General features: G+C 37.1%; 1 protein-coding gene across 20 annotated transcripts in view; it reads right to left on the bottom strand.

The window, feature by feature from the left end:
• SCAPER (S-phase cyclin A associated protein in the ER) overlaps positions 1 to 18,372 on the bottom strand; it is a 553,621-nt gene that overhangs the window by 428,185 nt on the left and 107,064 nt on the right. For all 20 annotated transcript variants that reach the window (XM_017960807.3, XM_021940762.2, XM_017960810.3 and 17 more), the window contains one exon: positions 17,729 to 17,889. In XM_017960807.3, coding sequence (XP_017816296.1) covers positions 17,729 to 17,889 — 161 coding nt within the window. The remainder of the gene's footprint in view (positions 1 to 17,728; positions 17,890 to 18,372) is intronic.

Here is an 18,372-nt window from a genome sequence, read left to right as displayed (position 1 = left end):
AGAAATAGAGAATCCTGAACAAAGAAAATTACTAAAGACAAAAAATACATTGGAGGCCGGGCGTGGTGTGGCTCAGGCCTGTAATCCCAGCACTTTGGGAGGCCGAGACGGGCGGATCACAAGGTCAGGAGATCGAGACCAACCTGGCTAACACAGTGAAATCCCGTCTCTACTAAAAAAATACAAAAAACTAGTCGGGCGTGGTGGCGGGCGCCTGTAGTCCCAGCTACTTGGGAGGCTGAGGCAGGAGAATGGCGTAAACCCGGGAGGTGGAGCCTGCAGTGAGCCGAGATCCGGCCACTGCACTCCAGCCTGAGTGACAGAGCGAGACTCCGTCTCAAAAAAAAAAAAAAAAAAATACATTGGATAATGATAAGAAGTATCATTCCATAATGAACACAAAACATTCCTAAATGTATAAATACCAAACAAATGAAACTCAAGATACACTGTGGAAAAACAGCAACTGACAGAACTATTGACAGAAAATCAGCAAATATATTAATATAAAAGAAATGAATAAGATCAACCAACAGAAAATGACATATATAGAAAAATCTATCCAACAACAGTAAAAAAAAATTTCAAATGCTCACAGAACATTAACCATGATAAACCGTATCTGTGGCATAAAATAAACTTCTGCAAGTATAAAATTACTGACATCACACAAAGTATGTTCACAATAGGAATGAAACAGGAACATTACTACAGATCTTCCAGCCATTTAAAGTATAAGAAAGGAATACTACAAACAACTTTATGCCAATAATTTCAATGACATGGAATAAATGGAGCAATCCCACAAAAACCACTAGCTACCAAAACTCAACAAAGATAAAACACACAATCTGAATAGCCCTGTAACTGTTAAACTCAATATGTAATTTAAAAGAAAGACGTTTCTCTCAGCCCAGATGGTTTCTCTCACAAATTCTACTAAAAACTTTTTTAAAGATTCACACGAGTGCTATGGAAACTATTCCAGAAAATAGAAGAGAAGGGAACACATCCCAGGTTATCCAAAGCTAATATTGTTACCCTGCTTAAAAGAATTACACAGTACAAAAAAAAAAATAAACCGACATACCAAAACCTCTCATAAACTTAGATGCAAACATTTTCAACAAAATAACAGTATATAAAATATACCAATATATAAACTGAATTATAAGCTATGAACAAGTGAAATTTATTTCAGATATGCCATCCCAGTTCACCATTCAAAAACCAATCAATGGGGGAGCTTCGACCAAAACGGGTGAATAGGAACAGCTCCGGTCTGGAGCTCCCAGCATGATCAATGCAGAAGAAAGGATTTCTGCATTTCCAACTGAGGTACCTGGTTCATCTCACTGGGACTAGTTGGACAGTGGGTGCAGCCCACGAAAGGCAAGCTGAAGGAGGGCTGGGCATCGCCTCACTCAGGAAGCACAAGGGGTCGAGGGATTTCCCTTTCCTAGCCAAGGGAAGCCGTGACAGACTGTACCTGGAAAAATGGGACACCTGGACACTCCAACCCAAATACTGCGCTTTTCCCACTGTCTTAGAAACCGGAAGACCAGGAGATTCTCTCCCGTGCCTGGCTCAGCAGGTCCCACACCCATGGAGCCTTACTCACCACTAGCGCAGCAGTCTGAGATCAACCTGCGAGGCTGCAGCTGGGCAGGGGGAGGGGCGTCTGCCATTGGTGAGGCTTGAGGAGGTAAACAAAGTGGCCAGGAAGCTCGAACCAGGCGGAGCCCACTGCAGCTCAGCAAGGCCTACTACCTCTATAGACTCCACCTCTGTGGGCAGAGCATACCTGAACAAAAGGCAGCAGAAACTTCTGCAGACTTAGACCTCCCTTTTGACATCTCTGAAGAAAGTAGTGGCATTTGAGCTCAGAGGATGCACAGACTGCTTCCTCAAGTAGGTCCCTAACACCCAAGTAGCCTAATTGGGAGATACTTCCCTGTAGGGGCCGACAGACACCTCATGCAAGTGGGTGCCCCTCTGGGACAAAACTTCCAGAGAAAGGATCAGGCAGCAATGTTTGCTGTTCTACAATATTTGCTGTTCCGCAGCCTCCACTGGTGACGCCCAGGCAAACAGTGTCTGGAGTGGACCTCCAGCAAACTCCAACAGACCTGCAGCTGAGGGACCTGACTGTTAGAAGGAAAACTAACAATCAGAAAGGAATAGCATCAACATCAACAAAAAGGACATCCACACCAAAACCTCATCTGTAGGTTACCAACATCAAAGACCAAAGGTAGATAAAACCACAAAGATGAGGAGAAACCAGAGGAGAAAAGCTGAAAATTCTAAAACCCAGGGTGCCTCTTCTCCTCCAAAGGATCGCGGCTCCTTGCCAGCAACAGAACAAAACTGGTTGGAGGATGACTTTGACGAGTTGACAAAAGTAGGATTCAGAAGGTAATAACAAACTTCTCCAAACTAAAGGAGCATGTTCTAACTCAACGCAAGGAAGCTAAAAACATTAAAAAAAGGTTAGACGAATGGCTAACTAGAATGAACAGTGGAGAGAAGACCTTAAATGACCTGATGGAACTGAAAACCATGGCAAGGGAATTTCATGATGCATGCACAAGCTTCAATAGCTGATTTGATCAAGTGGAAGAAAGGATATCAGTGATTGAAGATAAAATTAATGAAATGAAGTGAGAAGACAAGATTAGAGAAAAAAGAGTAAAAAGAAACGAAGAAAGCATCCAAGGAATATGGAACTATGTGAAAAGACCAAATCTACATTTGACTGGTGTACCTGAAATGGATGGGGAGAATGGAAACAAGTTCAAAAACACTCTGCAGGATATTATCCAGAACTTCCCCAACCTAGCAAGGCAGGCCAACATTCAAATTCAGGAAATACAGAGAACACAACAAAGGTATTCCTCAAGAAGAGAAACCCCAAGAAACATAATTGTCAGATTCACCAAGGTTGAAATGAAGGAAAAAGTGTTAAGGGCAGCCAGAGACAAAGGTCGGGCTACCCGCAAAGGGAAGTCCATCAGACTAACAGTGGATCTCTCAACAGAAACCCTACAAGCCAGAAGATAGTGGGGGCCAATATTCAACATTCTTAAAGAAAAGAATTTTCAACCCAGATTTTCTTTCTTTTTTTTTTTTTTTATTATACTTTAAGTTCTAGGGTACATGTGCACAGCATGCAGGTTTGTTACATATGTATACATGTGCCATGTTGGTTTGTTGCAGCCATTTACATTAGGTATATCTCCTAATGCTATCCCTTCCCCCTCTCTCCACAATAGGACCTGGTGTGTGATGTTCCCCTTCCTGTGTCCAAGTGATCTCATTGTTCAATTCCCACCTATGAGTGAGAACATGTGGTGTTTGGTCTTCTGTTCTTGCGATAATTTGCTGAGAATGATGGTTTCCAGTTGCATCCATGTCCCTACAAAGGACACGAACTCATCCTTTTTTATGGCTGCATAGTATTCCATGGTGTATATGTGCCACACTTTCTTAATCCAGTCTGTCACTGATGGACATTTGGTCAACCCAGAATTTCATATCCAGCCAAATTAAGCTTCATTAGTGAAGGAGAAATAAAATCCTTTACACACAAGCAAATGCTGAGAGATTTTGTTACCACCAAGCCTGCCTTACAAGAGCTCCTGAAGGAAGCACTAAACATGGAAAAGAACAAACGGTATCAGCCACTGCAAAAATATGCCAAGTGGTAAAGACCATCGATGCTAGGAAGGAACTGCATCTACTCACAGGCAAAACAACCAGTTAACATCATAATGACAGAATCAAACTGACACATAACAATATTAACCTTAAATGTAAATGGGCAAAATGCCCCAATTAAAATGCACAGACTGGCAAATTGGATAAAGAGTGAAGACCCATCAGTGTGCTATATTCAGGGGACCCATTTCATGTGCAGAGACACACATAGGCTCAAAATAAAGGGATGGAGGAAGATGTACCAAGCAAATGGAAAGCAAAAAAAAAAAAAAAAAACCAGGAGTTGCAATCGTAGTCTCTGATAAAACAGACTTTAAACTAACAAAGATCAAAAGAGACAAGGCCATTACGTAATAGTAAAGGGATTGACTCAACAAAAAGAACAAACTATCCTAAATATATATGCACCCAATACAGGACCACCCAGATTCATAAAGCAAGTCCTTAGAGACTTACAAAAAGACTTAGACTCCCACACAATAATAATGGGAGACTTTAACACCCCACTGTCCATATTAGACAGATCAACAAGACAGAAGGTTAGCAAAGATATCCAGGACTTGAACTCAGCTCTGCACCAAGCAGACCTAATAGACATCTACAGAACTCACCACTCCAATTCAACAGAATATACACTGTTCTCAGCACCATATCATACTTATTCTAAAACTGACCACATAATTGGAAGAAAAGCACTCCTCAGAAAATGTAAAAAAACAGAAATCATAACAAACTCTCTCTCAGACCAGAGTGCAACCAAATTAGAACTCAGGACTAAGAAACTCACTCAAAAACGCACAACTACATGGAAACTGAACAACCTGCTCCTGAATGACTACTGGGTACATAACAAAATGAAGGCAGAAATAAAGATGTTCTTTGAAACCAAGCAGAACAAAGACACGATGTACTAGAATCTCTGGGACACATTTAAAGTAGTGTGTAAAGGGAAAGTTATAGCACTAAATGCCCACAAGAGAAAGCAAGAAAGATCTAAAGTTGACACCTTAACATCACAATTAAAAGAACTAGAGAAGCAAGAGCAAACACGTTCAAAAGCTAGCAGAAGGTAAGAAATAACTAAGATCAGAGCAGAGCTGAAGGAGATAGAGACACAAAAAAACCCTTCAAAAAAAATCAATGAATCCAGGAGCCAGTTTTTTGAAAAGAAAATTGATAGACCGCTAGGAAGACTAATAAAGAAGAAAAGAGAGAAGAAGCAAATAGACACAATAAAAAACGATAAAGGGGATAGATATCACCACCGATCCCACAGAAATACAAACTACCACCAGAGAATACTAAAACACCTCTATGCAAATAAACTAGTAAACCTAGAAGAAATGGATAAATTTATGGACACATACACTCTCCCAAGACTAAATCAGGAAGAAGCTGAATCCCTGAATAGACCAATAGCAGGCTCTGAAATTGAGGCAATAATTAATAGCCTACCAACCAAAAAAAAACCCAGGACCAGACGGATTCACAGACGACTTCTACTAGAGGTACAAAGAGGAGATGGTATCATTCCTTTTGAAACTATTCCAATCAATAGAAAAAAAGGGAATCCTCCCTAATTCATTTTATGAGACCAGCATCATCCTGATACCAAAGCCTGGCAGAGACACAAAAAAAAAAAAAAAAGAGAATTTTAGACCAATATCCCTGATTAACATTGATGCGAAAATCTTCAATAAAATACTGGCAAACCGAATCCAGAAGCACATCAAAAAGCTTATCCACCCAAAATCAAGTCAGCTTCATCCCTGGGATGCAAGGCTGGTTCAACATACGCAAATCAATAAACATAATCCAGCATATAAACAGAACCAAAGACAAAAACCACATGATTATCTCAATAGATGCAGAAAAGGCCTTTGACAAAATTCAACAGCACTTCATGCTAAAAATTCTCAATAAACTAGGTATTGATGGGACGTATCTGAAAATAATAAGAACTATTTATGACAAACCCACAGCCAATATCTCACTGAATGAGCAAAAACTGGAAGCATTCCCTTTGAAAACTGGCACAAGACAGGAATGCCCTCTCTCACTGCTCCTCTTCAATATAGTGTTGGAAGTTCTGGCCAGGGCAATCAAGCAGGAGAAAGAAATAAAGGGTATTCAATTAGGAAAAGACAAAGTCAAATTGTCCCTGTTTGCAGATGACATGATCGTATATTTAAAAAAACCAATGTCTCCACCCAAAATCTCCTTAAGCTGATAAGCAACTTCAGCAAAGTCTCAGGATATAAAATCGATGTGCAAAAATCACAAGCATTCCTGTACTCCAATAACAGACAAACAGAGAGCCAAATCATGAGTGAACTCCCATTCACAATTGCTTCAAAGAGAATAAAATACCTAGGAATCCAACTTACAAGGGATGCAAAGGACCTCTTCGAAGGAGAACTACAAAGTGCTGCTCAACAAAATAAAAGAGGACACAAACAAATGGAAGAACATTCCATGCTCATGGATAGGAAGAATCAATATCATGAAAATGGATATACTGCCCAAAGTAATTTATAGATTCAATGCCATCCCCATCAAGCTACCATTGACTTTCTTCACAGAATTGGAAAAAACTACTTTAAAGGTCGTATGGAACCAAAAAAGAGCTCGCACTGTCCAGACAATCCTACACAAAAAGAACAAAGCTGAAGGCAACACACTATCGAACTTCAAACTATACTACAAGGCTGCAGTAACCAAAACAGCATGGTACTGGTACCAAAACAGATATATACACCAATGGAACCGAACAGAGCCCTAAGAAATAACACCACACATCTATAACCATCTGATCTTTGACAAACCTGACAAAAAACAAGAAATGGGGAAAGGATTCTCTATTTCATAAATGGTGCTGGGAAAACTGGCTCACCATATGTAGAAAGCTGAAACTGAATCCCTTCCTTACACCTTATATAAAAATTACTTCAAGAATGATTAAAGACTTAAATGTTACCTAAAACCATAAAAACCCTTGAAGAAAACCTAGGCAATACCATTCAGGACATGGGCATGGGCAAAGACTTCATGACTAAAACACCAAAAGCAATGGCAACAAAAGCCAAAATTGACAAATGGGGTCTAATTAAACTAAAGAGTTTCTGCACAGCAGAACAAACTACCATCAGACTCAACAGACAACCTACAGAATGGGAGAAAATGTTTGCAATCTATCCATCTGACAAAGGGCTAATATTCAGAATCTACAAAGAACTTAAACAAATTTACAAGAAAAAAACAAGCCACCCCATTAAAAAGTGGGCAAAGGATATGAACACACACACTTCTCAAAAGAAAAAATTTATGCAGCCAAGAGACACATGAAAAAATGCTCATCATCACTGGTCACAGAGAAATGCAAATTAAAACCACATGAGATATCATCTCACACCAGTTAGAATGGCGATCATTAAAAAGTCAGGAAACAACAGATGCTGGCGAGGACGTGGAGAAATAGGAATGCTTTTACATTGTTGGTGGGAGTGTAAATTAGTTCAACCATTGTGGAAGACAGTGTAGCAATTCCTCAAGGATCTAGAACTAGAAATACCATTTGACCCAGCAATCTCATTACTGGGTATATACCCAAAGGATTATAAATCATGCTACTATAAAGACATATGCAAACGTATGCTTATTCCAGCACTATTCACAATAGCAAAAACTTGGAACCAACCTAAATGTCCATCAATGATAGACTGGATTAAGAAAATGTGGCACATATACACCATGGAATACTATGCAGTCATAAAAAAGGATGAGTTCATGTCCTTCATGTCCTTTGTAGGGACATGGATGAAGCTGGAAACCATGATTCTTGGCAAACTATCACAAGGACAGAAAAGCAAACACCACATGTTCTCACTCATAGGTGGGAACTGAACAATGAGAACACCTGGACGCAGGGCGGGGAACATCACACACTAGGGCCTGTCGTGGGTGGGGGCTGGGGGTAAAATACCCAATGCAAATGACAAGTTGATGGGTGCAGCACACCAACATGGCACATGTACACTTGTGTAACAAACCTGTACATTGTGCACATGTACCCTAGAACTTAAAGTATAATAATATTAAAAAAAAAAAAAAATCAATGGGCTGGGCACGGTGGTTCATGACTGTAATCCCAGAACTTTGGGAGGCCTAGACAGGCGGATCACAAGGTAAGGCGTTCGAGATCAGCCTGGCCAACATGGTGAAACCCCGTGTCTACTAAAGACACAAAAATTAGCTGGGCGTGGTGGCGCGTGCCTGTTATCCCAGCTACTGGGGAGGGTGAGGCAGGGGAATCACTTGAACCCAAGAGGCAGAGGTTGCAGTGAGCTGAGATCGCACCATTGCACTCCAGCCTGGGTGACAGGGCAAGACTCTGTCTCAAAAAAAAAAAAAAAAAAAAATCAATCAATGTAATTCACCACTGTCAATAGGCTAAACAACAAAAGTCATCAGATCATATCAACCGATACAGGAAAAGCATTTCACAAAATCCAACATCCACTCATAATAAAAATTTGCATTAAATCATAATAGAGGATAACTTTCTCAATTGATAAAGAACATCCATAAAAATACCTACAGCTAACATAATACTTAGTGGTGCAAAATTGCTTTCCTCCCAGATCTGGAACAAGGGAAAGATGTCTCCTATTATCATGCTTATCCAATAGCTTGTTTGATATAGTACTGAGTATTCTAGACAGTGCCACAAAAAAAAAAAAAAAAAAAAAAAAGGAAAAAAGATATACAGACAGGAAAGGAAGAAATAAACCTGTCCCTATTTTTAGATGACATAATAGAAAATCCCAGAGAATATACACAAAAACTCCAAGAATTATATGGGTTCAGTAAAGTTGCAGGATACAAACAAGACCAACATGCTAAATGTCCATTGCATTTCTATATACTAATAATAAATGTGTGGAAATTAAATTTAAAACTTCTAATCACAAAAAGAAAATGAAATAGTTATAAGTCCAACAAAAAAGTATAGAATGTCTATCTTGAAAATTATAACATGCTGATGAAAGAAACAGAAGAAGGCCTAAAGAAATGGAGGGACATACCATGTTCACAGGCTGCAAGACTCAGCATAGTAAAAAGATACTCTCTCTAAATTGATTAACTCTCTCTAAATTGATCTATCATTATAATTATTCTATAAAACTCCCAGTAACATTTTTGATGTAAATAAGTTTATTCTAAATAGTATACAGAAAGACAAAGGACCTAAAATAGCGAAAAAGAAAAGAAGCAATCACTCTACCCAATATGAAGTCTTACCGCAGAGTTAATCAAGTCAGTATAGAACCGACGGAACAACAAACATAGAGTCAATGAAACAGAATATAGAACCCAGAAATACACCCATGCTTATATGGTCAGCTAATTTTTTATAAAATTGCAAATGCAATTCAACAGAGAAAGAGAAAAGAATTTTTCTTTTATTTATTTATTTTTAGATAAGGTCTCACTCTCTCCCACAGGCTGGAATGTGGTGATCCTCCAGAGCAGCTGGGACCACAAACACATGCCACCACACCCAGCTAACTTTTTATTTTTAGTAGAGGCAAGGTCTCACTATGTTGCCCAGCCTGGACATGAACCTCTAGGCTCAAGCAATCCTCCTGGCTTGGCCTCCCAAAGTGCTGGGATTACAGGTGAGCCACCAAGCCTGACCAAGAATTTTCAACAAACTGGTAGAATAAATGGACATCCATAGGCAAAAAATGAACCTTGACTTAAAACTCACACTTTATACAAAAAATTAACTCAAAATGGATCAGATTTAGTAATAAAATTTTAAACTATAAAACTTTCAAGCAACATAAGAACCTTCAGAACCTATGGGTAGACAATGAATTCTTAGACTTGACGACGAAAGTATGATCTATTAAAAAAAAAAACTAATCAATCGTACTTCATCAAAATTGAAAATTTTGCTGTGCAAAACACCCTGTGAAGAAAAGGACAGACTGGTAGAAAATACCAACACAACACGAGTGTCTAGAATACACAGAGAACTCTCAAAACTGAACTGTATTACTACAAACAGTTCAAGCAGAAAATAGGCAAAGACATGAACAAACATTTCACTGAAGAAGACATACAAAGGGCAAATAAACGCATCATGTTCAACAGCATTAGTCATTAAAGAAATGCAAATTAAAACCACAATGCATGTATAAAAATAGGTAAAACAAAATTCTGTGGTAACACCAAAACACCACAGGGCTGTGGAGGATGTGGGGTTACAGGAGTGATAGCAAAAAGTGTATGGAATTCCTTTATGAGGTGAAGAAAATGTTATAAAATTGACTGTGGTGATAGTTATACATTATGCGTGAATATACTAAAAACCAATGAACTACATACTTTAAACAGGTAAACTGTACGGTATGTGAATTGTATCTCAATAAAGCTGGTATAAAAAATGAACAGGAAAAAAGACAACTTTTGAGGTTTATTTTTGCAAACCTGAAAAGCTATATTACTACAAAAACAAAACAAATCTGTATATTATAGAACAGTGTGCCATACCATCACATGAGTCACTAAAGGTAAAAAGAAAAATTTATTTCCAGGAGAAAAGAAAACCCAAAATGCTCATTCCTGTAACTGGTATATTAATTCATTATCCTATTTTTAAAAATACAAAACGGTATGTTCATATGTTGCATGTTTATTTTAAAATAAATATTATCAGACAGAAAGTGTAATATTTTACTTCATAGATACAGACTTTGAAATTTCTAAGTATGTTTACATCTGTTTTGTGGATTTTTAAAGTTCTTTATTATGAAAGTTCTCAAATACACAATATAGAGAAAACAGTACAATGAACCCCATGTTCCAATAATCCAGCTTTAACAATTATCAACATTTTGTCCCTCTCTTTTTTCATTTTTTTTTTTGAGACTGGTCTCACTATGTTGCCCAGGCTAGTACCCATAGGCTCAAGCAATCCTCCCGCCTCAGCCTTCTGAGTAGTTGGGACTACAGAACTACAGCTACCCCGGCCCAATTTCTGACATTCTTTTTTCAATCCATACCCCTTCCCCATTATTTTTTTCTGAAATAATTTAAAACAAATACATTTCTCTCGCAACTGTTTAGTATGTATCTTTATAAGAATATAAATAGGCATTTTCTTAAAAACATAACAATATTATGATACTGAAAAATAATGTCTTATATAATATCCAGTCTGTGTTCAATTTTCACCTGTTTAATATTATTAAAATTCAGCACATACAACACACTTATGCTTTATCCTTTAAATATATATAATGTAAATTAAAACAAAAATCATAAGATGAATCATACAGAAACCACACATACCAACGGGAAAAAACTAAATTATAAAATTAAGCGTTTAACAAAAGATCTTAGTTTCCAGTTAACTGGCTCACCCTCAGAAGCACTACACCTACTCATTTTACTTTTTAAAGGAAAGAAAAACACCCTTATTTGAAAGTTTCCTTATAGAAAGAAATACTGCTTAAAATTGGACCTAATCCTTTAACCAATAAAATTGCCAACACAAACACTATCATATAATTTTTTTAATTGAAATAATATTTAAAGCAGTCAAGAGGGGAGTTTATCAAACTAGGAATGGTCTCTTTAAAACCGAGAAATTAGTTATAGACAAATTATATTTTTAATAAACCTTCAGTGCAAACTATATTTAAGAAGTATTCCCATAATAAAGAATGTTTAAGAACAGCAAATCATGCAATTAAACTGTCAGAGAACTTTTAAATAATTAGAAGGTTAGGACAGAGTACACAAAACTAAAAATTACATTTCATTTCATAGTTTTTACACTTGTACAATTTTTAAAATTTTACAAATGTCATTAAGAACGTTATACTAAATTCAAGTCAATATAATCAGTAACTGATGTGCACCTGGAATAATCCCAATATTACTGTGAAATATTATTTTTATCACTGTATTTAATTCAATAATATTTTGTTTAAAATATTTACATCAATGTTCAAGAGATAATGTTTTAATTTCCTTGTTAGATTTTGATAGTAAGGTTACGCTTGCAACATTAAAACATGGTCCTCTTTTTTATCCTCAGGAAGAGTTTCTGTAAGATTCATGTTATTTTTACCTTAAAAGTTTGGAAGAAGTAACATGTGAAGCCATCTTGACCTGGAATGTTCTTCATGAAAAAATTTTTAGTTACAAACTCACACTTTTTAAAAACACTTCTAAGTTCTCTCCAAGTTCTTAGATTTCTTACAATGCAAATTTTAACTTGTGTTTTTCAAGGAATGTCAATCCTTTTGTAATTCCAAATTTAGTGTAAAATACTGGTCATAAAAATCCTCTTATCTTTTTAATATTTGTGGTATCTCTAGCAATATCCTCTATTTCATTCCTGGTATTCCTCCTTGTGTCTTCTTTTTCTTGATCAATACTGTATAACAATCACTTCTTAGTCTTTGGCTAAGATCAAGTGCAGTAATATATAACTAGAGGTCTGTTAATTCTACTGGTCTATTTAAAAGAAAGACTTTTTGGCTTCTTTTATTTTCTCTATTCTCACCTATATAGTTTATTTTGTTCTATATTCTTTGGGTTTTACTTGCTTTTCTTTTCTAACTTCGTGAGATGAACAAAGAGTGAATTTTAGCTTTTCTTCTTTCCCAGTGTGTACAACTGAGGCTAGAAATTTTCCTCAAAGGCTAGCTTTACCTTAATCTCACAAGTTTTTAAATGTTCACTTGTTATTCAAGTCACTTTTTCTAATTTTCACTGTGATATCATCTCTAACTCAATGAGTTATCTAAAAGCACATTCCAAAATTCCAAAAATTTGAGAATTATATAACTATATTATTTGTAATTGATTTTTAATTTAATCCCACTGTGTTCAGTAACAGCAGAATCATTTAAATCACCTGAAATTTGTTAAGACATGTCTAATGACCCAGCATGTTTCAATTTTGGTAAATGCTCCAGATGTGCTTGATTATATATTTGGACTTAGAGTTATAGCCATGGCAAAGGAGCTTGTGTTAAAATTTGACCTCTTCCTGCCAAAAACAACTATAAAAAATTAAACAGCATTGAAAAGCAGCCAATGTGGCAAGTTTAAAGGAAGTACAATTCCTGAGAAGAGAGAAGGACAACGAGATCAGATCCACATTCACCATAGTATTTTCTCCTAAAACACCTGGAATTCAGGGTAGCAAGGGAAGTGAGTCCTGGCAGAAACCAGCATTCCCAACCAACTGAAACAGGTATTAGAATTCAGAGAATCTAAAGCAACTGGAACTTCAGGGGAAAAAATCTTAGAGGGGGTGGGAAAGTACTGCAGGGTACTGAATCAAAAAAATCTTCATTTAATCTCTCCTTAAGAAGTCTGACAACTGCTAAAAAAAACTTTGCATATACAGGGCAAGACTCCAAGAAACCCAGCAGAAAGCAGCAGGTGGGAAGCTAATGAGCTAAGGTGATATTGTAGCAACTGTATAGTGCTGAGGAAAATATTTTAATTCAGGAATGCAGTGGTCTTGGCAAACACCCTAGGTTTTCATTTGAGGCCCCAAAAGAAATAAGGACAAATTAAAACACATCAAACGCATCAAACTTAATAAAATCTCACACCAAACCAAAGGTCACCCAAGTCCTCCCAAAGGGAGATGGAGAACAAATGGGGTTTTTTTGTCTCACAACATGACAGTGAATAAGCAGATCACACTCTCCTTTGGGAAGGGACTTGGGTGATCTGCTTGTTCTCTATCATCTTGCCAGACAAAAAAAAAAAAAATCATTTTAGCTGGAGGCTCTATAATCTTTAATACACAGTGTTAAGATTGTGAGTGATGCTTTAAAAAAAAAGGTCAAATAATTGTAAAACTCCAAAAAAAAAAAAGATTTTAAAGTACACCCACAGGAAATTCAGATATAAAGGTAATACTGAGGCCTTTCATCCTCGCTTCTTCCTCCAACCCTCTTCTCCCATTGAACTTTCAAGCTTCCAGATTAAGAAAATTCACACTCAAGGAATACTTTCAAATCTGATATAGATCATGAGATATAGGTCTTCAAGGCTGATACTATAATTGAGTGAGTCATTGGCAGTCTTGGGAGACTCTGGCAATCTAAAGTTAGATTGTGGGCTCTGGTAGGTTGTTTACAAAGATGGATGCCATCAATTTCTCCCATCCCAGTGCTTACATGCCACTCCTACTGTCGAGTGGTGGAGACTGTTCACTCTCCCCTTGAATCTCTGGTTGGCCCTGTGACTTCATACGTTCAACTGAATATGATAAGTGATGTCCTATAACTTCCCAACTGAGGACTTACAAGCCTTGTAGCTTTCATTCCTCCTTGTTGGAAGCCAGATGACATTTAAAGAAGCCCAAGAGAGATCACTGAATAATGAGAGACCATGTAAAGAGAAAGAGGCTTTAAGAAGAACTTGGGTTTCTTAGACAAAGCCAGTATCAAGACTTCAATCATGTGATGATACCATGTTGTGTACTTTAGTTTCAGCTCAACTGTCATAGCTGACACCATGTGGAGAAGAAAAGAGCCACTCCACTGAGCACTGCTCAGATTTCTGACTCAAACAATTATATGGAAATAAAATGGTAACTGTTTTAAGTAGCTAAGTTTTGGGATTGCTACATAGAAATAGATATTAGGAATATTCAGTTGCGCCTCCTCTTTCTAGCACAGGATTCAGCTAGCTCACTCAGTATGTTTGCCAGTTACCACTATCTTTCTCCTTACTAACTTCCAAAAACTTGTTCATATTGTCTCTTCTCCTGTCTCTTTTTCCTTAAGTCCAATTTCTAAATCATTTTATACTATTTTAGCTGGGTTTGGGGAAGAGAACATTAAATGCATGTGGTCACTCTATCATCTTTAACTAGAATTATTTTTTATAACACAAAAATTACAAACTTCAGTTCTATAGCTACTGTTATTATACATTACTTGAAGTGTACACCTGTGATATCGCAAAATATATATTTGGTCTTCATCTCAGTCTCCTGGCATGCAACTCCTAAAACCTTTGGAATTCCCAAAGTGATGTGTCTTTTTGTACGCTAATGAGTTGACTACTGGCTGGCAGCCCTTATGTGGCTTCAGGATAGGAGCTGGTCACTGGAAAAAATAAGGCAGTATCAGAACACTGAGACTTTCAGCCCCAAACTCCTCAGCCTTCAGGGAGGGAGAAAGGAAAAGAGCTGAAGTTTAGGTTGCTTGCCAATGGTTTAATCAATCATGCCTAGATAATGAAGTTTTATAAAAAAACTTTTTTAAAAACAGGGTCAGGGAATGTTTGGATAGCTGAACACCTGAAGGTTCCTAGAGGGTTGTGTGCCTGGAGAAGGCATGGAAGCTCTTCTTCCCTTTCCATTTAGCTTGCCCTATGCATCTCTTCATCTGTATCCTTAGTAATATCTTTTATAATAAACTGGTAAATGTGTTTCCCTGACTTCTGTGAGCCACTCTAGCAAATCAATCAAATCCAAGAAGTAGGTAGTTGGAATCCTGATTTATAGCTAGCTGGTCAGAGCACAGGGAAAATAATCTGGGGCTTGTTACTGGTATCAGAAGTGGGAGGCAGTCTTGTGGAGTTGAGCCCTCAACCTGTGGGACCTGACGCTATCTACAGCTCGACAGTATCAACATTAAATTGAATTCGAGGACAACCAGCTGGTGTCTGCTGCAGAACTGACTGACTGGTTGTTGGTGGGGAGAAATTCCCACATACTTCATGGTGATCAGAGGTCACAGAAGTCTTCTGTGTTGAATGCTGTGCCATGAGAGCAGAGGAAAAATAGGTTGCTTTTCCCACAGAATGGCATAACTCGCTGTGTATAACACTGCACTGAAACCCCAAAACAGAAGACAAAATTGATCTAAAACAAAATTTCCCAATACATTAATAAGAGTTATCTTTAGTATAGATATAATCAAGATCTATTATTTCATCTCAACTAGGTGAGTTACTCATGAATAATCTGAAGTGGACTGCTTTAAACAAAATGGTGATATGTATTAATATCATGATTCCTTTAAGCTTTTTGCAATTTTGATTTGTACAACACATTTCTCTTAGAATCTTTCAAGATCCAGAAACTGAGTTTTATGATTGTATATTTTCCTACACTTTCCTAAGAGAACTCTTGCCTACAGTCAATTATCTACTACTAAGTCAGTATGAAGAAAAGAGGGGCAATATATTGAAGTAAGCCAACACAACTTACTGAGAAAAAAATGAAAACACACAAAACACATCCGTAACACAGAGACAGCAATGTCTTTTGTTATGTGCAATAAAACATTTCTTTCTGAACCAAAAGGCTCCAATGGCATCTTCTACTGAAGAAAACAGAAAGCAGTGTCTGAAGTTCTCTTGAATTCATGAAACAAAACTCATTATTACCTATTATCATTCTAAAATCCCAGCCTCTATGGATGTATAAAAATCCACTCGGGACTTCAAAAGATATTTACATAAAACATCTATATAATTATTATGAGATATTTTGTAATCTACTCATCTGACAAAGGGCTAATATCCAGAACCTATGAAGAACTCAGACAAATTTACAAGAAAAAAACAACTCCATCAAAAAGTGGGCAAAGGATATGAATGGACACTTCTCAAAAGAAGACATTCATACAGCCAACAGACACATGAAAAAATGTTCATCATCACTCACCATCAGAGAAATGCAAATCAAAACCACAATGAGATACCATCTCACACCAGTTAGAATGGCGATCATTAAAAAGTCAGGAAACAACAAGTGCTGGAGAGGGTGTGGAGAAATAAGAACACTTTTACACTGTTATGGGACTGTAAACTAGTTCAACCATTGTGGAAGACAGTGTGGCGATTCCTCAAGGATCTAGAACTAGAAATAGCATTTGACCCAGTGATCCCATTACTGGGTATATAACCAAAGGATTACAAATCACGCTGCTATAAAGACACAAGCACACATATGTTTATTCCGGCACTATTCACAGTGGCAGGAACTTGGAATCAACCCAAATGTCCATCAGTGACAGACTGGATTGAGAAAATGTGGCACATATACACCATGGAATACCATGCAGCCATAAAAAAGGATGAGTTCGTGTCCTTTGTAGGGACATGGATGCAACTGGAAACCATCATTCTCAGCAAACTATCGCAAGAACAGACGACCAAACACCGCATGTTCTCACTCATAGGTGGGAATTGAACAATGAGATCACTTGGACACAGGAAGGGGAACATCACACACCAGGGCCTATTGTGGGGAGGGGGGATGGAGGAGATATAACATTAGGAGATACACCTAATGTAAATGACGAGTAATGGGTGCAGCACACCAATATGGCACATGTATACATATGTAACAAACCTGCATGTTGTGCACATGTACCCTAGAACTTAAAGTATAATAATAAAAAATAAATAAATAAATAAATAAATAAATAAATATTATTATGGGATAAAATTGTTCCAGGTAGGCCCTCATAATAATCCCTCTTCTAATTATTTGTATTCCTTAATTATTCTGATGGTATAGAAAATGGATGTGTGAGCAAAGATAAACACAGAATATTATTTTGCAGTACAAAATAGCAATCAAGTATTAAACAGCTGAAGTAGTAAATATGCTATTTAAAAGTGAATTCTGCCTAGACTAAACTACCCTTTTTTATTCCTACCTGAAGTCAAAAGAATGCTAAAGGATCTTATAAGGAATAAACAAAAGACCTCATTCTCCTTAAAGTTTACACATGGCAAACCTGAAACTAGAATGATCTCCATAAGCTATCTACAGTGCTGAAAAGTAGTTTTGCTCAGCTTTTAAGATAATTTTATGTTTTAATTATGGTAAATTAATATCACATATGTTGTACAAAAAGATAAATAGGACCAATTTTAAACAAAATAAATATCTCTATATATTCACCTATTTGCTACACAAAATGGCTAATTCAAAGTCACTTGCCATTTTTGCGTGAGGCCTTCTGCACTGTCATTGGTGGGCAAGACTGGGCGGGTGTTATGTCTGAAGAAGCAGTAGAGCCTGTATGATGAGCCTTTACCTTGTCAGCCCAACTGACACCTGTGGGAGCCAGACGAGGAGCTGGCACTGTGCCAGTTGAACCTCTATGGAGAAAAGTAAACACATTTAATAAATTAAATATAAAAGAAAAACTTCTGAATGCTAAATGTATTTAAAATTTAAATTATGCATATGAATACCCACATTTATAGAATAATAATCTGCCATGGCAATTTAAGGTAACTATATTTATACATTTATCTTGATCTAATACTTCATTAATTTTATATAGTATAACATATGGGAATAAACAGAAAAGAATAAGGATAAAAGCCCTCATCGTTTAAAAGAAAAATTCACTTAAATGAGGAAGCTTTTAAAAAATTATGCATCGATACCTTAAAGTTTTTATTTTCACTTACATGTTTTAATAATACAAATATTGGCCAAGCGCAGTGGCTCACGCCTGTAGTCCCAGCACCCTGGAAGGCCAAGGCAGGTGGATCACTTGAGGCCAAGAGTTCAAAACTAGCCTGGCCAACACGGTGAAATCCTGTCTCTATTAAAAATACAAAAATTAGCTGGGC

The sequence above is a fragment of the Papio anubis genome, chromosome 7, assembly GCF_008728515.1.
Source record: "Papio anubis isolate 15944 chromosome 7, Panubis1.0, whole genome shotgun sequence".
Lineage (NCBI taxonomy): Eukaryota > Metazoa > Chordata > Mammalia > Primates > Cercopithecidae > Papio > Papio anubis.
The sequence above is the reverse complement of the archived record's forward strand: the minus strand, read 5'-3'. Positions and strand labels throughout refer to the sequence as shown.